Genomic DNA, 23,541 nt, shown 5'->3' with positions numbered 1-23,541 from the left:
CAACTTGACTCATTAATATTTAACTAAGCTCAAAGCTTAACTTGAACTTAACATAAACCTTTTTCAATTCGAACTCGATTTAGTTCAAGCTTACAAATAATTCAATTCAATTCGTTAGCTCAAACACATGAACCAAAAGTCATTTTTTTAAATTCTATATATTTCAAAATTTTAATTTATTAGTAGATTTTAGATAAAATAATTTTTTTAAAAAAAAGGATAAACCTAAATTTATTCAATTAGTGTATAGGGTTACAAGATATGAAAAAAAAATGACATAATTATAACCTATACCAATTATTGGGGATGGTTAACATTCTGTCACCTCTTTATGTTAGCAATCTATATCAAAAAAGTTGGGGAAAAAACAGTATTATTTAGTTAGTTAATTTATGATAGAGTCATTGTAGTAAATTAGTGTTTAACTTCAATTTTTTTTATCTCTTCTGCCACTCATTCTCTCTCATTACCATCTCTCACGTAACAATGCAGCAATTTCCAGAATCTCCTTTCTTCTTGGGCATTCATCTTCAATCCATTGTCAAAAGTGTTCAACATCAACAAATATATCTAATTTCAACTCCTAATCTTTGTATCTCAAGAGAGGTTTTTTAATTACATATAAATTTACAAAATAAAAAGAGAAACTACAGTTTTCTGTATATGAAAAGTTAACTCAAGGAAAACCCAAAAAGTTAATCGAAAGGGTTAAAAAATAGGAAATAAATTTGAAACCTTGGTGTTTCCTTCACCAACGACAACTTGTTAGGAAGAAGATGCAATAGGAAGAAAATCCAGCAGTGGGACGCCATTGGAAGAAGATGCATGCACTACCATACACTGCCATAGAATCAGTTAGTTAGTTACAACCATATTAGGGTTGTTAGAAGCTGTTGTGAAGTTAGTTACTGATTTGTTAAAAGTTGTTATAAAGGTAGTGTATATATAGGATATTGAAGGCATGAATAAAAGCAAAGAAACATTTCTAGTAAAAGCTTAGTTTTAGTTCAGGAGGGACCTTGACCTCGAACCAAGGTAATTATCTTTCTCTCGCTCATAACAATTGGTCCGACCTGTCATCCATGGCTGCCTCTACCTGCCGGAACCATTACCTTCCACCATACTCACTCACTACAGCCACCTACCGCCCATGGCTGCCTCCCATGGCTGCCTTTACCCTTACTCTGGCCATGCCATAACACACCACCCGTAATCACCCCTGCAGGAGTCATCCCTTCCGTCTCAGCACCCACCTTCTCCTTATATACATCTAGCTTAATCCCTTGGGATTGATTTTGAGAGTACCCAGATCCGCTTGCTAGCCTTGTGCGGTTCCCGGATCCCATGGTTTCCTTCTTCGGTGCAGCCACCACCGCCGTCGTCGCTACCGCCAGTTATTGATTTTACGAGTACCCAACACCGTCTGTTAAGCTTGTTTAGTACCACAGCTCTGCAAACTGTGCCGCCTTCCATGTATCCTACAATGCCAACAGCAATGCTGGAACATCGAAACACAAGAACCTCCTCCTCCGCACAACCACCACCAACAACAAAACCCATGTCAGCTTTGTCCTCCTCCGCACAACCACCACCTACAACAACACCCAGGTCAACTCCGTCCTCCTCCGCACAACCACCACCAACAGCAGCACCCACGTCAACTACGCCTCCCTTGGTTGTTTCCCAGCATCCCAAACTCAAAACAGTCACACCCATGGCTCCGCTGTCGCTTCCCCGCTTTCATACGACCAACCGCCACTTCCAATTCAGTCGTCTGTTGCCCCTATCACTCCACACTGCCCACTGTCATTACAGCCACAACCATTGCCGCAAAATCCCTTATGGCAATGACACCATCTTGCTCGGCAACGATGCCATCAAGCATCATATTCATCCACGCTTGGTTTGGATTCTTTTCACCGTCAAGACTTGGCTTTGCTCCATCTGTCATCGGCGATGATGTTCGACGCCACCATATCCACCACCACCATCGAAGCCACCGCCTTAACCACAACCATGGCTGGCACAGGCTGAGTTTCTGGTTTACTCATGTTTTGTTTTATGCACCCAACACCTTGAGGACAAGGTGTTTTTGATGGGTTAGGGAATGTTAGGAAGAAGATGCAGTAGGAAGAAGGTCCAACAGTGGGGCGCCATTGGAAGAAGATGCATGCACTACCATACACTGACTTAGAATTAGTTAGTTAGTTACAACCATATTATAGTTGTTAGAAGCTGTTGTAAAGTTAGTTACTGATTTGTTAAAAGCTGTTATAAAGGTAGTGTATATATAGGATATTGAAGGCATGAATAAAAGCAGAGAAACATTTCGAGTAAAAGCTTAGTTTTAGTTCAGGATGGACCTTGACCTCGAACCAAGACAATTATCTTCCTCTCGCTCATAACAATTGGTCCGACCTGGAGGATATTGAAGCTGTTATAAAGTTAGAAGCTGTTGTAAAATTAGTTATTTATTTGTTAAAAGTTGTTATAAAGGTAGTGTATATATAGGATACTGAAGGCATGAATAAAAACAGAGAAACATTTCGAGTAAAAGCTTAGTTTTAGTTCAAGAGGGACCTTGACTTTGAACCAAGGCAATTATCTTCCTTTCACTCATAACACAACTTCTGGATTTCTGAGACTGAGGATGCTCCGAACCACATGTACCTCGATCCCGCGGAGTTGGTCTCTCTGATGGAGTTGCTCCAGGAACACAGATCGTCATCCACCTCCTGGGTTAATCGCGTGAAAATGTTAAGAGAGACAAAAGAGATGGGAGGAGAGAGAATAAGTGCCAAAAGAGAGAGAAAAATCTATTTTTTAATGTTAAACCCTAATTTATTACCATGATCCTATCATAAAATTAACTGATTAGATAGTATGATTATATATATATATATATATATATATATATATATATATATATATATATATATATATATAACGAGTTTAAATTCACAAATTAAGTTTAATAAACTGATTATCAAATTAAATTTTAAATTATTTTTGAGTTGATTTGATTAGTTCTCATAACTAATGATAACTAACTATTCTATCAAAAATTAAAAATATTTTGACGGTTTATAATAAAAAAAATACTAAAGTAAAGCTTCATTTTTTTTGGTAGTGAATCTGTTTTTAGTGTTCGGATATTGCACCTCTTGGAGAGACTAGAGCATGATTTTAACTTGACAAAGCCCTATTATTGTGAACTTAGCGTCCAGATTGGTTACATAAACATCTCACCTCACACATATATTAAATCTCTTATGTATCATGAAGATTCTTTTTTATTTTTTAAAGACAAATGGATATATTTATTATTATAAGAGATAGCTAGTAAGGATTTACAAAAAAACCTGTACAAGGTGTACAGTTTATCCAATAGTATAAATATGCTATCCAAAAAAGCCTAACAAGAAGAAACTCCAGCAAGAGACCAAAAAGTGAATATAACTCAGCTCCCAATGCACCCTAGTGATTGCTGCACCACGAGGAGAAAAACACACCAGGCCTATGTCTTGATTTATACAGTACCCACTGCCATGAAATAGCCTTAATTTGAGCAAGCAAATCGGAACCATCAGCTGCACCATTCCTAAAAATAATCTTGTTCCGTAGATTCCAAATACACCATATGAATTGGAGAAACAGTATTGCGTTTAGAAATCAACATTTTGATGAAGGGGGCATTCTGAATTTGATTAAGATCATCTCTTGGCAATGGTTTTTATACAAGAGGAAGCATAAATCTGTTACTTTCTTCTCGTCCTTGAACACTTTAATAGTTAACTCAGATGATATCACACTTTTTGTTCCCATCTACTTTTTTGTTAGTAGAGTATGGGAATCTTTTGGATGTAACTATCTTAACTGTAGGCCTTGTACAGGTTCTTATATATATATATATATATATATATATATATATATATATATATATATATATATTCACTTTGCCTTTCAAAAAAAAGAGTCTAGCATCATGAGGGAGAGTTGTAGAGACTCCAAGCCAGCGAAACACAGCATACCACAATTGAGAAGAAAAGTTGCAACTAAGGAAAAGATGGTGCGATCTTCACTGGACTCATTAGTCATTACAAAAGATAGTTAATGGTCGAGATACATTTTTGAAAGAGAAACACTAACCGATACCTAGAGTTTAGTTTGTAGACAAGGCCATAAAGTCGCTTGCTTCTTATATAAGGCGTCTAGATCTTTCATTTGTCCTCAATTAATTTGAAAATATACCAACCTGTATCAATTCTTATTATTACTGAAATGTGTTAAGCCCTTTACAGTAAGAGAAAGAGACTCAAACCATATCTATAAAACTTACACAATGGAAGATAGTTTTTACTATTGCAAGAGCAACATTTTTTGATTTAGCCCTTTAATTTATTTTTTATTTAATTTTTTAAATACTTTTTACTATTGCAAACAACATACACGCATCGCATGACCATTCATTTGGCCGAATGGCATACACAACTTCCCATGTAAAATTAAATCTCTTGAAATCATGGAACCTTAATTGGAAATCCTACTTTAACTCTTATTTATTTAGTTTTTACATTACAATGCTTCCCTATCCATCTTTTTCAAATTCCCTTCCTTTTATAAGCCTTAAGATAGAATTAATTGAAATAATGAAACTTAATGGAAGTTTTTGTAAAACAAAAATACTACACATACATATTTTGACAAAAAGACCCAAAACAAAGTTTTCTTTCTTAAAGCAAAATGTATTTTTAAAAATTTATTTTATGTCTCACTTTATTACTATTTGACTGAACTTGCCAACATGAATCCAAACTTGACATTTTGTATCTATGAGTATGTAATTTTAACTACCTGCAATTGAATACTTCAGAATATGCATCATTATATATATATATATATATATATATATATATATATATATATATATATAGCTAAGTTCATCTCCATCAGCATATATTTTACACGATTTTCATGAAAGGTGACCTCAAATTGGGAAAAGGAAGATAGCATAAAATTTATCTTAAGTTTAAGCAAAATTTTGTTTTCCTTAGATCCCCTTCCAAAGGTGCAATTTACTAAAAGTAAGTTGGTAGCACCATTGAAAAGTCTTTTTAAGAAAGAAACATTTGATAGAGGAAATGAACTTATACTAAGCAAATTTTGTTTTCTCATGGACATGTTAACGAGAGAACCACGAGTATAGACATATAAATTCTCTATTAGGTACCTATGAGCGCGACCTCTGCGAGTGGTCAAACTTTTATGTTTTCCAATACTTTGAAGACATGTATGTAGACTATTTTCCTTCAATTGGTTCAATATTTTCTAAACTAAAATTAAGGTTTACGTAAATCACTAAAATTTACTTGTATTTTTCATCAATTAATAATAATAATAATAATAATAATAATAATATAGTTCACATTATTTTCTTTTGAACCAAAGACGAGTTAAGTTGTATTCCCAACTTAAGATGTTAAACTTATGTTATAATTGACAAAATATTTAGAGTGTTTGGATAGGATAATTTAACTAGATAATGTATTTTTTTTTATAGAGAATTAAATTCTTTTTTATTAAAAGTAATTGTTTGGAAATTTTAGTAAAAGAAATTCAAAATTTTAGAATTTTAAAAGGAATTTTAGTTAGTTGAAAGAATAGAATTTCAAATTCTATCTTCAAGAGAGTGAATTTGGAAATTCCTTTCTTTGTCGCCTCCATGCCCCTCCTCCGCCACCTTCACCTCGGTGGCAACTTCTTCTCCGACTAGATCCCTCTTGAGTGTGGCAGCTGGCATCACCTTCAGTACCTCGCCCTCTTCGGCAACAAGCTCGTCGACAACGTCGCACTCGAGCTCGGAAATCTCTCCACCCTCTACGAGCTCTACATCGCCTACTACAACACCTACTTCGACGACATCCCGCCCGAGATTGAAAACCTGTCCAACCTCGTTTGGTTAGACGTCGCCTACTGTGGCCTCTCCGGCGAGATTCCGACAAAGCTAGGAAAGCTCCAGAATCTGAACACGTTGTTTCTTCAGGTGAGTGCGCTCTCCGGCTCACTCACCCCCGAGCTGGGGAGCCTTAAGAGCCTCAAGTCCATGGACCTCTCCAACAACATGCTCTCCGACGAGGTTCCAGCGAGTTTTGCGAAGCTGAAGAATCTAACTCTCTGTTGAACCTGTTTCGAAACAAGCTCTACAACGCGATTCCTGAGTTTGTTGGAGAGTTATCAGCTTTGAAGGTGTTGTAGCTTTGGGAGAACAACTAAAGAGAGGAGAATTAGGGGATAGAGGAGAATTTGGATTTGACTTGTTGGTTTTGGTTTGAAATCTGAGACTGTCATTTGGTGGTAAATTTGTGATTGTTGAGGAGAGAGATTGTATCCAAACACATAATTTTAAAAATAAAGGAATTTAAATTGAAGCATTTCAAATTTTTAGAATTTAGAATTTTAAATTCCCTTATCCAAACACACTATTAAGTTAATTTATAAATTTTTTTATTAGTTGAATTTTTTTTTAATTGTTCGATAAACAAATTTTTTAGAGTATTTTTTAAAACAATAGCTTTTATCTCCTAACTTTTTATATTTTCTTTCATTTTTTCTCTCAATATATTTATGTAATTTCTTAATTATCCTTTTTTAATAAATCATAATTTTATTATTTTTTCTGTCATTTTATACTTTTGAACTACTTCAATAATTAATTTTATCAAATATTTATAATTTAATAAGTTAGTTTTTCAATTTTTAATTACCAACTTTTAGCTAACGTTTCAGTTAGTTTTATCAAACATAATTTTAATGTGTCAATTCTCGCTATAATTGATGTAGGAAGTGATTTCGTAAATTGTGTTCAAAACAAATCTAAAAATTCAAAAACAATAAATGTAACAATGTTTTTTTGCACCAATGCGTATCTAGATGCATGCCTTGCCAATTGTCATCACTTAATAATACGTACGGGTCACTTTTAAAAATTTTAAGGATCAAAATTAATATTTTTTTAAGAACTAAAACCATAATTCACCATGTTTATTGGGCCAAAATTACACTTAAAGACTTTTTCTAATGTAATTCTGTTTCATGTACATTTATTATGTTGATTAGATATTAAAAAATTTATAATAATTCACATCTGGCAAGACAAATAGAACTGGTCCTTTGGTGAAACATTAGTGGATTATGCATTCCTTATAAAAACTAAGAAAAAAATTGCTGTAAAAGTATGTTTCATGAAATTATCAAACAAATATTATATTTATATGGAGAATCTTACTCTAAAATGTGATTAAAAATTAGATCTATTTATGCATAAAAGTCAAAGATGAATTTCAAAACGAAATTTTATAACTTCAATATCAATTTTATAAGCTATATAGCTTATAAAAAAAAAAACTATTTGATTTCATGATGCTTTATAAATTAGACAAGACCCAATGAATAGCGTAGTGAATCCAACACTAAATGGAATGATGAATAGTATTTTGTTGGTCATGGGTCTAAAACTAAATCTTACTCTAATAACATCGGTCAAAATGTGGTTAAAAATTAAAATTTATTTATGCATGAAAGTCAACTATGAAAATTAAAATGAAATTTTATAACTTCAATAACAATTTTATTAGCTATATAGCTTATAAAAAAAACTATTTGATTTTATGATGCTTTATAAACTAGACAAGATCCAATGAATAACATAGTAAATACATCCAAACTAAATTGATATTGAACTTATAAAATTTCATTATTGACTCTCATGCACAAATAGATGTAGATATTATAATTTTTAATCATATTTTGACCATTGTTTTTTGAGTCAAGTTCTTTATATTATATCTTTATACTAAATTATTAAATGATATGTTGTGTGTGACCATATGTTTATGAAATGATTACATAAATAACATATCATTTAATAATCAACTATAAATATATAATATGAAGAATCTTACATTAATGATAAGGATAAAATGTGATAAAAAATTAGAATCTATGTATATATGCATCAGAGTCAATGATGAAATTCATAATAATATTTTACAACTTAAATACCACTATAGTGTGTGATTCTCTATATTGTTCGTGAAGAATCTCATTTGGGTGTCATTTCAACGATCAAAATTAGTTGTCATTTTTTTTAAATAACAACAGTTAAAATGCTACAATTAAAAATTACAATCTATTCATGTATGCATGAAAGTCAAAGATTAATATATGATTTTTGTTTATATACTACCATTCTCGTACCAAATCAATCAAGTAATTTACTAACTCCTACCTAATGTAAATTTTGCAAACTTGGATATCATTAAAGTGCCGAATTCTCTGTATCCGTCACGTATGGAATGATGTTTAATGTGACATTTGAATGTGCAAAACCAGTTGGAACGTTCAGACAGAAAATCAAACCGTGTATTATTCATCAAATTAATCTGATCTATATAAAGAGATTCTTGGCGGTAGTAGAAACCACAAGCAATTTTTTCACTTCTCATTTTGTTTCTCCCTTTATTCTGGTCACCATCATGGCCACAGGAAAGCTGAAACTCACATTCGTAGCCAACGATTCTCAAAGAAAAACAGTATGCAAGAAAAGGAAGCAGTCACTGCTGAAGAAAACGGAGGAACTCAGCACCCTTTGTGGCATTGAAGCATGTGCTATAGTTTATGGCCCCAATGATCATCGGCCAGAGATCTGGCCATCTGAATCGGGTGTCAAAAATGTACTGGGAAAGTTCATGAACAAGCCACAATGGGAGCAAAGCAAAAAGATGATGAACCAAGAGAGTTTCATTGCACAAAGTATCATGAAGAGTAAAGACAAGTTACAGAAAGTTGTGAAGGAAAACAAGGAGATTGAAATGTCCTTGTTCATGGCTCAGTGCTTTCAGACAGGTATGTTTCAGCCTGATATCAATATGACCGCAGCTGATATGAATGTTCTTTCATCGGAGATTGAACAGAACCTGAAGGACATTGATAAAAGGATGGAAATGCTGAAAGCCAACCAGGTGACACCAAACCAACCCGATATTGAATCGTTAACATTTCAACCCCAGATAATGCAAACATCAGCATTCCAACCCCAGATTCAAATACCAGCATTCGAAACCCAGATCCAAACACAAACATACCAATCCCAGATGGAAACACCAACATTTCAACCCCAGATGCAATCACCAGCATTGTTCCAACCCCAGATACAAACTGCATCATACCAACCCCATATGCAAACACAGTCATACCATCCCCATATGCAAGCAACATCATTCCCAACCCAGATGCAAGCACCATCATACCAACCCCAGATGCAAACACCAGCATACCAACCCGATATCCAAACCCTAGCTTTCGAACCCCAGATGCAAACACCTGCACCTGAAGAGATGACACTGATGAATTATGGCTATGGGTCGGGTATGAATGCAAATCACATGCATAGGCAGAAGTTTAATGGTAATGGGTATGAGACAATAATGCCTGCATTTGGAGGTGCCAAACTCCCTCTCTAAGCTTATTGTTGGCCTTAACAGTTACCTTGAAATTAAAAAAAAAAAAAAACATGTACTCGGTAGCAGTCCTTTGGGGATGATGTTTGAGTTTAATTGTATTTTCTTTTGCTTGATTTGTTTCTTTTACTATATATCCTTAATTGTGTGTCAATGTGAAGTCATTCTTGACTAGTGATCTTCCCATGTTTATTTCCTATAGTGCCAGCTGTTGATTGATCAATATGGTTTATGAGTGTTAATTTCACTTTTCAAATTGCATTGGTTGGTTGCATAAATAAAGTGTTTTGGTGTGTGGATACCTCATTTTGTGGTACCATGCATATCAAAAGTTCTTATTTGTTGAGTATTATTCAATTCTCTTTATTGTATGCGTTGTCAACTTATTAGATAATTAGGTTTTATTTTAAATCAAAGTCGCAGTTCTGATTGCACTTATCTAAACTAAATTACATGAAATGCAGTTAATTGAGTTATAATATATGTGTGAAGGACGACATTTATGTAACCAATACGCTCCAAGAGTTGCAACATCCTTGCACTAGGAATAGATTAGTTAAATGACTTCTAAAAAAACAAACAACACATGTCTTACTTCATTCAATAAGATCAATAATTTCTGTTTTAGAATTAGGTTGTGCACTTGTGTTATATAATCCTCATTGGGGGCTTGCTTACTTTGGGATCTCTTTCAGGTTCTAATTTTTTTCAACACTTCAACCAGGAAATAGAAATAAATAAAAAAGCAAAAGAAATATAATTACTTGTAGGCACAAACAAATATAAAACTTAAATATAATGCATAAATTTAATTTTAAATTTTATAAAAATCTTATGCCCGATTTAGAAAAGTCCTTCTTTCTACCATGACTGAATCTACATTAATCGTTCCATAACTGATGTAGGAATGTCTTTACAACCAATTTAAAAAGGGTCTTTAATTTGTAGTAGTGGCCTATATGTGTAACTTTACTCATGATAAGTCTGGAGTTAAGTTTTAATAAGAGTAAGTAAAGAATTAATATTAAGCCTACTACCTACATGGTGTATAGCTCCAACTCCAAGTAATTGTTTTAAGGTTTGAATGGGGAAAGATATGTAAATGTGTATACATCTGAACATATGCATTGTCATTAGCTAACTTTAGTCTTATACTTAAAAAATGATAAATGAGGTTTGGATAGTTGAAATATAATTACTTGCCTATGTTAATCCTAAGGCTAAAGCTCTACTAGTTGAGTTTGGTTAATCATTTATATATATCATAGAAATATGTGAGGTAAAGATAATAAGCTCTAGGTTAGTAAGTGGTGAAAACTTAATTAAAGATAACTATCCTAGATAATAAGCCTTATAAAAAGAAGGGAATTTGGAAAATATGGATTGGTAAACATATTGTAACGTAAAAACTAAATAAATAAGGATTAAAGTAGGACTAAAAGAAAATAGTATTTTATTTGTGGGTCTAAAACTTGAGGGAATTTGTTAAATGCACCTTCCCTATTTGCTGAGTACACCTTTTTGTTGTTATCAAAATCTATGCCAGATTAAGCTCTTTTCATGATAATCTCTTGGTATGCATCAGATTGGATGTCTCCTTCATAGTTGGCATTCTTAGTAGATACTAGTAAAACTCTCAAAATGATAACTAGAAAGTTGTTAAGAACGTGCAAAGGTACTTGTGGAGGACTAAAGATTATATATATTTTTTATATAAGAGAGTTGATAATTTGGAGATCATTGGGTATATAAAATAATATTTTTTAACATAAGTAGTTCTATAGATAAGTCTCTTAACTAATATATGATATTTACATACTTAGGAATGAAATCGTGACTAAAGATGTTAGTTTATCCTAAAATGAATTCATTCTGTAGGAAGGAAATAGTTTAATAGCAAATAGAATCTCCAAATATGTCTTGATTAAAAAAACATTTGACAAAGGCCTATCCTATATAGTGAACATAACCTGCAGATTAGTCGCATAAACGGCACCACATGCATACATATATTAAATCGTTGTGTATTATGAAGGTTCTAAACTATATATGGTCCGCAATTAAAATCTCACCACTATATCATAGTTCTGGAAATATTTGTAACTACATTAGCTCCATATATTATTTCTTTTTTGACAAAGACTCCATATATTATTTCTTGTAGCTTTTTTTTGTTTTAATTTTGATATAACTGCAACATATATTATTTCTTGCAGTGTTTTTTGTTTTAATTTTGATATAATTGTAACGTAATCACAACTGTGACTTCGAGTTAAATAAAACCTTGTTATTATCTATGTAGTTGATGACTGGTAAACTATTTATAATAAATACTATTATAAAAAAGGTTTTTTACATCAATGAAAATCTGTATTTTATGTCTGTTATTAATTATTGGTGTAGGAAACGTCCTAGAAAGTTTTCACTTTCTATAAAAATTGTCTAAAAAAAGATATATTTTTAAAACGGTTCTTAACTCTAAAAAACCATTTTAAAAAAAGATATTATTCTAAGATGGTTCTAAAAATATCTTAAAAAGATATTTTTCTAAGACGATTCTTAATTAAAAACTATTTTAAAAATATATTATTTTAAGACGATTTTTTAGAAAATCATATTTTTTTAAAAATAAAAATATATAAAAGATTTTAAGACGATTTTTTTAGAAGAGAAAACTATCTTAGAATGTCGATATTTTAAGACGGTTTTTCAGAAAACCATCTTAAAATGTATTTTTTTTAAAAAAAAATTAAAAATATTTTGAATAATAAGAATTGACTTGCATACTCAACAACAAAAAAAAAAAAGCAAACAGTTGACTTGCATAAACCAAGAGTCAATTGACTTGCATTCTCAACAAAAAAAGAAAAAGAAAACCACATAGGAACAATACCTGAGATAAGTTCTTTTTTGGAACCATCAGATGATACACAATACCACTGAATTGAACATTTTGAAACTTCAAGGGCATTATCAGAGCAAGGTTGAATTTGCAAATAAGAACCTAACATTTCATTCCCTTCAAGTTCATATAAATGTGGAACATTTTCCCCACCTTTCTTCGTCCTTGTTAACTGAACAGTAGCATCAAGGATAATCAACGAAAGAAGATTACAATGGTCAATGGAAGACAATCACGAAAGTCCTCCATTTAAGGAAAGAAACTTAACATTCACTTAAGACAACAATATAGTTTAACATCAAATCCCAAATTCTAATTCTTATTCATATAATTAAAAACCATCATGGAATTTACCATCACACCATGTAAGACATTAGAAGATTCCCCCAAGTCTATCTAAAGATCGTATACAGCAGCAAAGGATTATGAAAATTCACATGTTTGATGTTTTTCATATTGTATTTAGTTTCTTTTTTTTACATCACTAATAGAAAAATAAAAGAAATATGAAAGAATTATAGGACAAGATTTTCAGTATAGCCAGAGAACATCATGAAAGTATTCGCTGCATGACCTGAAGCATAGATGACATAAAATGCCCCAATAGTTGTTATACACCCAACAATGGAAAAAACATATTATCCACATAATCCGTGCATGATGTCAAACCATGTTATGAACACGGATTTTCAACCGCCAAACCAAAAACCAAACTATAAAACCAAATTGAAGTTACCAAACGTGATTCATCATAACATGTTACTCAAAAAACTAACAGCTTTAAGTCTTCCAGATAATGCTGAGAAAATATCAAATAATTGACCATGGATGCATTTCACATAATAATCTTTTCAACATGGCATAAGATGACAGGCATACCTCCTTCTAAAGTCGAAGATACTGTCTAGTCTTCTTTGCAAGTTGAACCCTCAATGCTCGAAGCTCATGTTCCATATCCATGACCTATATATCAATCAACAATCAATGTATTCATCACTTTGAAATAACTTGATAAAATATTAACGACAAAGAAAAATGAAGTCTAAGAAATAAAGGGAAGAAAGCCAATTCTACACAGGAAAACAATTAAGAGACTAACACACCCAAGACAAATGGAACCTAGAAAAAGATCGAGAAGGCATTTGAAATGGCAGTTAGATGAGAGACAAAATTGGGGCATGCGTTCAATATATATATACCTTCCTTGGCTGATGCAGCATTTTAATTCTTCGAGCCTCTTGGACCTCCCTCATTAATTGCTCCAGGTCCTAACCGTAAAGCCAAATGTTATTCAAATGGTTATTACTAACAATTTATAGAAAGGGGAAGCAGTAGCTCAAGGGTATCACATAAAAACAATTGCCAAAAGAGTAAGATGTTTAGTCCAGGGCTCCAGGCTTTCAAGCAGAATGGAAAACTAGAAGGGAGGGAAAACATAAGTATATATATAATATCACTACTGTCACAAATTAAAATATATATTGAGAGTATTATTAGACTATAAGATTATTAGTTTTATAATAATTAAATATTTTAAAATAGTTAATCTTTATTCAAGCACGGTGCAAAGATATGCTATATCTAGCAGGTTAAAGATTAATCTCAATGTAAATTCACATATTTTCTTTTTTAACTTTACTTCTTTTTAGAAGTTGATAAACTTCAATTAATTAATTTTTTTAAACGATCTGTTTTAACTCTATCGTTAAAAACTATTTTAAATTCTAAAATTTAGTTTATTTAGGATAATATTTGGCAAAGATGAAACAAATATAGTACTTCAAGTTGACAGAAAATGGCATGTTAGTTAATTTAGTAATATTTATTAATATGATGGGAAACCAGCCGTATTGGGTTGGAAACAAAAATCAATATCCCGTTTTAGATAGGTATGTGTATCAGTCCAACACCTTATGTTTTCCTCTCTACATGTCAATTATTTAAATATGATCGGTAAAAAATTAAATACTTTTCACAACCTTTTAAAGTATTGAACCATGTGTGCAAATATAATGGAATTAATGTCAAGAAAGGCAGAATTAATATATACCAAATTAAATTCAATTTATTGCTATTATGACCTTGGTTAAAATGGATTACACTATAATCAGAGCAAGAAGATGACAACTAGATCTTGATATCACACTTGCTCCACCACACTAAGATAACCAAAGACATAGGTCATATTATATATATATATATAGTATCGGTTAGTGTTATTTATTTATATATTAATTTGTGACAGTAGTGATATCATATATGAATGTTACCCGTAGCTAGAAGGGATGGAAGAATAATTTTACAAAAAAATCTTAAGAATATGATATTTAAGTCGGATGCATTTATCATTATGGCATCATGAATTACTAAATTCCCCATGATAAAACATTACAAATGACAAGTAAATATCACAAACTTGTTTCCCGGAAGCTTGAGACATTCTCTCGTGTTCTTGTAGTGCCACTTCCACTCTTTGAACTGCTGCTCTGGCATCCTTACTTTCAGCATGAGCAAAAGCTCTTTCCTCATCAACAATCTTAGCATCTTCAGAAGCCTATAAATAAATCTAAACTCTCAGCATTGGTAAAGGAAATTTTTTTATGCAGGCATATAAAGAAGATATAAACTAACAACATATTTCTTTACTCCTTTCTTCTTTTTTCCTATCTCTAATAAAACTTCTTCCATCACCACATAAAATAAGTTAATTCACCTGCTTAAAAAAATTTGCAAGCTTCTTCACCTCTGCCTTCTCTTGTATTAGTTCCCCTTCCCTCTAAGTCAACTGAACTGCAAGAGGTTCAACCTGAAGAATGCACAAAATAATTTATAGTTGCATCTCTTAAAAAGATTGCAAATGCACAAATAAACTGGCACCAGGATGAATATTCCATTAAAATAAAATAAAATTCTTTTTCTGTGATTGGAGCAATGAAGGTATTTAGTATTATCTACATAGAAAATTTTCTTCTACAAGCTTATGCAAAATTTAGTAAAAAGTATTCCCAAGTTTAGTCTCAAAGCCTTTCCATTCACCACATACACACTCCCAATTTGACTTTTAAAGAGAATAACAAGACTATATTTATACTGTCAGCTTCATACAGAATAAATATGAACATAAATCTGTTAGATAGAAATAAATGTGAAATATATATCTTTTTTTAAAAAAAGAACTAACCATCGCAATAGTGTCTTCTACATCATCCTTGTTTCTGCCTGCCAGACGCCTTTTTAAGGATTCAAGTGCATCTCTAAGCTTCTTCAAAAGAACATGTTTTTCCAATGATGCTGCCTCTCTAAGTCTAGCCTAAACTTCACCAGCATACAAAAAGCTAGTTAAAACAGGAACATCAATCTATTAGTAAACTATGAATATAATCATTGGTTATTTCAGTTGCAAACATTTTACAATAAGAATCTTAGGTTGCAAAACCCTCCAAAAGGAAAAACTATATTCCTAGAGGGAAAAATGAGTTTCGACCAGAAGGAAGGGTAACCTCTTCAGAAAACTTAGTTGGCGCTGCCAAACCCTTCTCGAATTTACTAGCAAGGTCACGAACGGAGAGATGATTATGCTGTTCCAACAACTGTGCAGTCTCACGTGCAACAACCTCCTTCATTGATAGCACTTTTGGGTCATCCTTTGTCTCTATTATCTTATTGTTAGCTCCAATTCTATAATTAGGAAATCAACTAGAAGCAAACACAACATCAGAAGAAACTGCAGGCACAACATCTCTTTGCATTGTATCACCAAAATCACGAGTCAACCTCATCATTTTTCACAGCCAATTACCTATGCCAATCACAAATACACGCCCTTTACCAAAGGTGATTCAACAAATTATAGCTTAGAATAATTAAAGGGGAAAAAAAGGGAACATACACATACTCAGATATATACATGAAGAAGAGAACAAAAACAAAAGTACTAAACAAAACAAAGCATAACAAAAATGACAAACTAATAAATAGAGATACCATAACACCACAACCCAATAGGCCTACTGAAGTCAAAACATATTTTGAGAGTTTTCCACAAGGAAACTAAACCCCCAAATTCCTTTTTTTTTTTTTTTCAGTTGAAGCAGTGAGGAAAAGGGTAACAAGAAAAAGACAAAAAAAAGAAAGCTTTTACTTACAGGTCATGAGAAGGTAGAAAATGGGTAGCTAGGCTTGTGATTCTAGGATTAGATGCAAAAGGGGTTGCTCCAATTTGGTTATAGTACACAAGCAGGAATCAGATCAATGGTGAGAGAGAGAATAAGCATATACATAGCATATGGATAGAGAGAAAGATGAAAGCTTTGCTTTTAGAAAAGAGGAAGGGAAGGGGAAAAACCAAAAGCCCCAACTTGCGATGTATAAACCTCAAGAGGCAAAACCGCGGATGACCCGATCCTCTCATACTACTCAAAGAACTCACACCCCAGCGTGGCCACCACCTGAACCCACGACTTGGTCAACTTTCGGCATCGGCGTCCACAGAGTCATAATTCTCAGCGGCGAGAACCCACAGGTTAACGCATAGATTCTTCCTAGACGAGAGGTTGAAGGCGAGGATCTTGGTAGCAAGGCCGAGGTGGCGGAGCTAGTAATCATGGAGAAGACGAAGCTCGACGAGCGTCTTCTCCATCTCGTGGGCGGTGTGGGTGCATAGATGAGGTTGAGCAGGGAAGGTAACTATGAAATTAACATGAGTCCGTGAAAATCTTTAAAAGGTTATTCAAAGACAGTCAATATGAAAAAATCATCTTTGTATAATCACACTAACTACGACGGTTTTTGTCAACCGTCGTTGTACTCCTTAAACTCATTATTAGAGATGGTTATTAAATAATCGTTGTTGTATGCTTTTGCAAAAATTACCACAATGTCACCGCGTATCCTTCAACAATATTTCTTTGTTAACTGTTGTAGTTAATGCGTCGTAAAAAAGTTTTTTTATAGTAGTGAAAGTAATACACAATGAAAGAAAGGAATTGGGATATGACTACAACATGAGATAACCACATACAAAAAGAGACTATTTTATTCAACTAACAAATACATTTTGAGAAGCGAAACATTGTTAAACCATAATGATTAAATGATCAGGATTAACATGTCAAGCAAAATCAACATGTATTTGCACGCATGAAAATAAAATGTGAAGACTAGACAGTATAATGATTTACTGTTGTGTCTTCACATTGACACAAAAGCTAGGACAGTAAAATTAAAAAACAAATCATAGGACAATTGAACTGAAACATGATTCCAAAAGGAGACTAACAAGCACATGCTTAATTTTTTCAAGGTAAAGATTAGACAAAAAGCCAATTTGGAGTTGGAAATTAACATCTGATCCAAATGGAGGCACTGTTGTCTTATCCTCATTACCATTAAGCAAATCCTTAAACTTCTTCTGCCTTTAAATGGGGTTTGCACTCATCCAACGCTGGTGATTGGATCTGTGGTTGGTGTGGTGTCTTCTCCTTAACATCCATGGCTTCAAACCTTCCACTAATGTCCTTCATTTTCTGTTCAACGATCGACACAAGATTGTTCATATCATCCAGGGTCATGTTGTCGCTACCAGGCAGAAGCCTCCCTGCATGAACGCACCGATATATGAACATGGTCATCTCCTTCTTCCTGATTTCCTTTTGTAGTTTCTTTATCTTCTCTTGGTGCTTCTCGATCCTTTGCCCTAGGAAGTTGAGTTCCTCCATCTTCTTCAGAATTCCCATCCTCCTTTTCCTGGATGCTGCCCTCCTTGCAGCATCATTGGAGAACGCGATTCTTACATTTGTCCCGGTCGGCATGATGGTGACCAGAAAAGAAAAATTGAGAGAAGAGTTGCTTGTTGTGGTTTCTATTGCCACCAGCAATCTCTTTATATAGACCAATTTGATATGAGTGGTTTGATTTTCCGGTAAGCCTTTTGTTGATGATATTATATTTTTGTGTGTAAGTGACAGCTGGTTTTAATTGAAATGCATTTAATTTTTAAATGTCATTCCTTAAATGAAGATACAGAGAATCCGGCACTGTGATTATATTTAAGGTATAAAATTTATATTATGCATGTATGAGTTACAAAATTACTTGATTGAGTTTGTGCGAGAATGGTAGGTTTCATGTAAGTTACTTAATTATATATTAATTGCCCGACTTTGTCAGGTTTTATAAATTAGAAAATATTAAATGAATTGACTAAATCCATGTGAAATGTAACTATACGTTACAAAAGGTTTAAATTAAGTTTTTAATTCATTCAATTGTAGTGAATTTTGGTTTTCACCTTCAACAAAAAAATGGTAGGTTTTAGTCCTAGCAAATCTGATGAATTAGTCAAATTATAGTATATCATATTTCTTACTATATATATATATAATACTTACTCCATTTATTTTTATAAAACTTGTTGATTAATTTATACTTATTAAAAAAATTGATTAATTTAAAAATTAACATTAAATTTATCCATAATTATATTATTTTTTCCAAATTTACTCTTAAATAATTAATACATGAAGAGACATCAAATAATTAGAAAATTCCCCCAAACTCACCAAACTTCGTTACTTTTACATCATCCACACTAATATTATTTTTCATAAATGTTAATTGTTAATTCATTATTTTTTTTGTAATTAGTGAGAGAGATTGGTACCTATAATTTCTTTTTTTTTCTTTTCATCCATCAAGTCAATCTCATAATTCTATCATCAACACCAATATTTCTATCTAGATTTTCAATTTATCTTCATAAAAAGTAATATATAAAGGGGAATTTTTTGCTTGCCCTTGTTGTCGACTGCTAGACCCTTGGTAAAATTTGTTTCTCTTCTCTTTCTTTTGTTAATCTCTATATTTTAGATTTTTTTAGTGAGTTGGGCACATGAAGTTTTCTCAATGGTTCAAGGTCTTCTTTTTTATCCCCACCCATAAATAATAACTTTTATTGTAATATTCCTATTTTAATTTTGGGGTCAAATGGAGAAAAATGAAGGGTGTGATTAAGAGGATAGTTTGGGAAAAAAAATAAGAACAAGGGGTAAATGGTGTATAAGTAAAAAAAAAGTGTGCATAGCAACTACGTTTTTTTAAAAGAAAAAGTATTGAGTTTGGCCCACTATATTTTTTCTTTATTTCTATTTTATTTTAATTTGTTTTGGCTCAACCCAACAATATTGTCTTTCCATTTCTTTTCTTTCGAATGCATTGCACTGGTCTTATTGTGTTTTTTTTAGTTCTTTTGTGCTCAATCAACAGACATTAATTTCTCTTTCTCTTTTTTTTAGTACTTCTTATAATTTCTTTTTTTTAATTCAAGTTTAGAATTTAAAAATAAATATGACCGAATTACATTTTTAGTCCTTTATACTATTGTTTAGATTCAATTTAATTCTTTATCTTTTGAAAAAATTAATTTAATTATTATTTTAAATTTGGTTTAATTTGATCTTTTTATTAGTTAAGAATTAACTCTGTTAATAATTTCAATATAATACTCGTTAAATACTGTCACAAAACTTGCTGACTTGGACCTGTTGTCACACACACAATCAACATAGTAGTGGTTTTAAACACCATGATGATATTTAAATATTATATAAAAATTTATAATTCCTTTGCGAAAAACTTTAAAATTTTTGTGCTTGGCTTGTCTAATATGGTTCTATAAATCTTAAAATTTATTGAAGGTTTTGTTACCCTATGTCTGAGGAAATGAGGATTTTCTCAAGGAAAAAATTAATATTTCATTGTTTTTAAAATTAATATTATTTATAAAGTAATTACAATCTGTTTTAATTTTTCTAAAAAAATATTAATAATAGAAAAGGCTAAAACGACAAAGTTATAACTTGTCTTACTGTTGAACTAATACTGAATACCCTAAAAAAATATAATTTCTAGCAGTGGAAGAGCATCATTGGGGCTGAGGGTGGCGGTGGTCCCCACCCAAACTTTTGACCTTGTGTGTATATTATGGGCATGTTTTTTTCTCTATCTTTTATCTGTTTTAATTTTCTTTTTCTGGATTAGGAAACTGTTCTAAACTTTGAAGCAGTTTCAACTTTAGCATGCTTCAATTCTGAGTCTCTAGAGTCCACACAACGTATAACTTAGGCACAAGATATATATACCTCACAGCAAGCCGCGTCTAATAGAAGAATGTTTATTTTTTCTAATTCATTGGAATGTTTATATATATTAAAATTATTTCTATTTTTAGTTTTTTCTAATATATAATTAAATTTTGTTTAAAAAGATCTTTGCATTTTTACACATTAATTCTGTTTCGTGCAATTCATGCTCTCTTTTTTCTTTTGATGATAGTTTTTTGTTAATATTATTTTTATAGACAATTTTATAATTAGTTAAGTTGTCTTTTTATAATATAAATTAAAATTATTCTTTTGCATTCTTTAAACTCATTTTTTTCATATTTATATTTAATAAAAAACTAAATATGTCTTTTAATTTCTTTTACAAAAATAATTTACGGATAAGTTCTTTATTTTTTTATGCAGTTATTGATGATGGTATATAAAAGTCATAAAAAGGTAAAAAAAAATATTATTAATAAAGTAGGGGAAAAGATATTTTAATATAATAAAAGATAATTAATTTAAAAATAATTAATATTTGCATGATATAATTAAATACTTAAAATTGCCAACGAAAAATAATATTATTAAAATTATTACATTTGATTTAGGTATTATAATTTTAATTATTTTTGTTCCTCCAACAAAAAAAAAAAATTGTCAAGCTCCACAACTTATTTCTAGAATATATACCCAACGCTTCAATATTTTTTATTTCTATTTCCAACTAATATTAGTAAAATATTTAGAACTGAGTAGTTATTGTGCAACAACTTATAGCATTGATCAGAATTTGATCAGCTACAAAAGTGATAAATAAAATATTTAGAATTTGATCTAAAATCCCAAGTTACACGTACAAATACACAACTAAACTAAGGAGTCTTGTTTCCATGGGGAGCTGAGTAGTTTTTCTTTTTATTCCTTTTTCTTCTCTCATTTGTAACAAAAAAGAAAAAATAACTAAAACTAGTCGTGGAAAAAAAATATTATTTAATTTTTATGAAAACTACTTAATTAGAGTTGTCAAAATTTATCTGACCCAATTGGATTAGAATCTTTGATTCCAAACTTAAAAAGAATTTTGTCAATTTTGCTTGGTCCAATGAGGCTAAGCCAGACATGTGAAATGCGTGCAAGCCCAAAAATTTCGGGCATATTCAGCTTTCATTAATTTTTCTTTCTTTAAAATACATATAAACTTATACAACCAAAAACATCAATTTAACGTAGTCCAGTCCGGACCAGACAAGTGACTGAATTTGTGACCTATAAAAACTAGGCCAAACCAACTCGCTTTTCATGCCTTGCCCCCCACATTGAATCATATATACAACCTATTTTGATCTATTTTTCTTAAACTGATTGCACCTCTTGGAGATGTAATGACAATTTGACAAAGAGCTATTGCATATTACACAATAAAAAAATTCTTAGGTGGACATAAACTTAATTCTTACACACAACCAACAAAAATTTACAGCTGATAAAATACAAAACAAATACATCTAACCTGTAAAATAAATTAAACTGTTGTGTCTTCACGTAGAGTAATGATTATACTGTTGTGTCTTCACATTGACACACATGGACAGTAAAAATAACCAAACCAAGCAAATGAAAATTCAACTGAAACATGATCCCCCAAAGGACTGGTAACAAGCACATCCCTTTTTTTCAAGGCAACAGGTTTGACCAAAAGCCAGTTTGGAGTTGAATTATTAGCATCACCAAATGCAGGCATTATTAATCTCTCATCCCCATCACCATTATTAAGAAAGTCCATAAACCACAGGTTTTGCATGGGCTCAGCAGTATTCATATCCGACCCTAGGGCATAATTCAATGCTGGAGTTTGCATCTGGGGTTGAATATTTTGTGTCATCTCATTAACTTTCAGAGTTTCCATCCTTTTATCAATGTCCTTCAGGTTCTGATCAACCATCCGTGAAAGAAAATTCAAATTAGCAATAGTCATGTTATTATCAGGACGAGCCCTACCTTCATTAAGGCACTGAAACATGAACAAGGTCAACTCCTTCTCCTATTGTCCTTCATGAGCTTCATCATTTGCTTGTTACCCTTCATGATACTTTGTGCAGTGAAACTCTCTTGGTTCACCATCTTCTTGCTTTGCTCCAATTCAGGCATACTCATGAACTTTTCCAGCACCCTCTGCACGCCCCAATGGGATGGCCAAACCTCTGCCTCAGGATCCTTGGGCTATAAACTATGGCGCATGCCTCAATGCCGCAAAGGGTGCTGGGTTCATCAATCTTCTTTAGCATTCCCTTCTTCATTTTCTTGTATGTTAACTTCCTTGCAGAATCAAACGAAATGAATGCGGGTTGCACCTTTTTTCTGGTCATGATGGTGACCAGAAAAAAGGGGAAAACGAAAACAAAATTTAAAATAGTTGCTTGTGCTGGTTCTATTGCTACCAACAACCTTTTTATATAGACCAATTTGATACATACATTGTTTGATTTTCTTCCATTAAGCATTTGTTGCTGGTATTATGTTTTGTGTGAAAGTGCAAACATGAACCATATAGAGAATTCGGCACTTTAATGATATATATATTTAAGTTGTAAAATTTACAACAATATGTACGAGTAAATTACTTGATTGAGTTGGTAGCAGAAGGGTATGTATATGTCAAAAATCTTATTTTCATCACTGAATTATATTTAATGCATAGATAGATTCTAAATTTTATCAGTTGGTATTAATATGTAAGATTCTTCATATCATATATTTATAGCATATTACTAAAGGATAAACTAATTGTGTGATCATTCCATTTTACAAAACATAAAAAAAATTGCGAGACCACATATATCATTCACGCTAAAATAAAAAAGTAGACTCACATGATAAAGTAGAAGTAGCGAATCTGAGTTAATGTCAAAAAATCTTATAGGTTATCATTTCTAATTTTGAGAGTCCTGCAGGAATGTCATATTTCCACGATAATATCTTTTCATTCATGTAGAATAAAATACAATGAATTTATTTT

General features: G+C 32.0%; 1 protein-coding gene and 2 pseudogenes across 1 annotated transcript; 1 reads left to right on the top strand and 2 right to left on the bottom strand.

The window, feature by feature from the left end:
• The first annotated feature begins 8,117 nt into the window (after nt 1-8,117).
• LOC100794409 (MADS-box transcription factor PHERES 1) lies at nt 8,118-9,809 on the top strand. Its single transcript, XM_003552867.2, has one exon. The coding sequence runs from the start codon at nt 8,355-8,357 to the stop codon at nt 9,519-9,521; it is 1,167 nt and encodes a 388-aa protein (XP_003552915.2). The 5' UTR covers nt 8,118-8,354; the 3' UTR covers nt 9,522-9,809.
• Nucleotides 9,810-12,412: 2,603 nt separating this feature from the next.
• Nucleotides 12,413-16,202, bottom strand: LOC100793893 (stomatal closure-related actin-binding protein 1-like; annotated as a pseudogene).
• Nucleotides 16,203-17,483: 1,281 nt separating this feature from the next.
• LOC100793364 (agamous-like MADS-box protein AGL80) lies at nt 17,484-22,891 on the bottom strand (annotated as a pseudogene).
• Between the last annotated feature and the right edge of the window lie 650 nt (nt 22,892-23,541).

Source organism: Glycine max, chromosome 18, assembly GCF_000004515.6.
Source record: "Glycine max cultivar Williams 82 chromosome 18, Glycine_max_v4.0, whole genome shotgun sequence".
Classification (NCBI taxonomy): Eukaryota; Viridiplantae; Streptophyta; class Magnoliopsida; order Fabales; family Fabaceae; genus Glycine; species Glycine max.
The sequence above is the reverse complement of the archived record's forward strand: the minus strand, read 5'-3'. Positions and strand labels throughout refer to the sequence as shown.

Excerpts from the sequence above, each read along its gene's own strand:
- LOC100794409 (XM_003552867.2), top strand. The coding sequence starts at position 8,355 with ATGATGTTTAATGTGACATTTGAATGTGCAAAACCAGTTGGAACGTTC.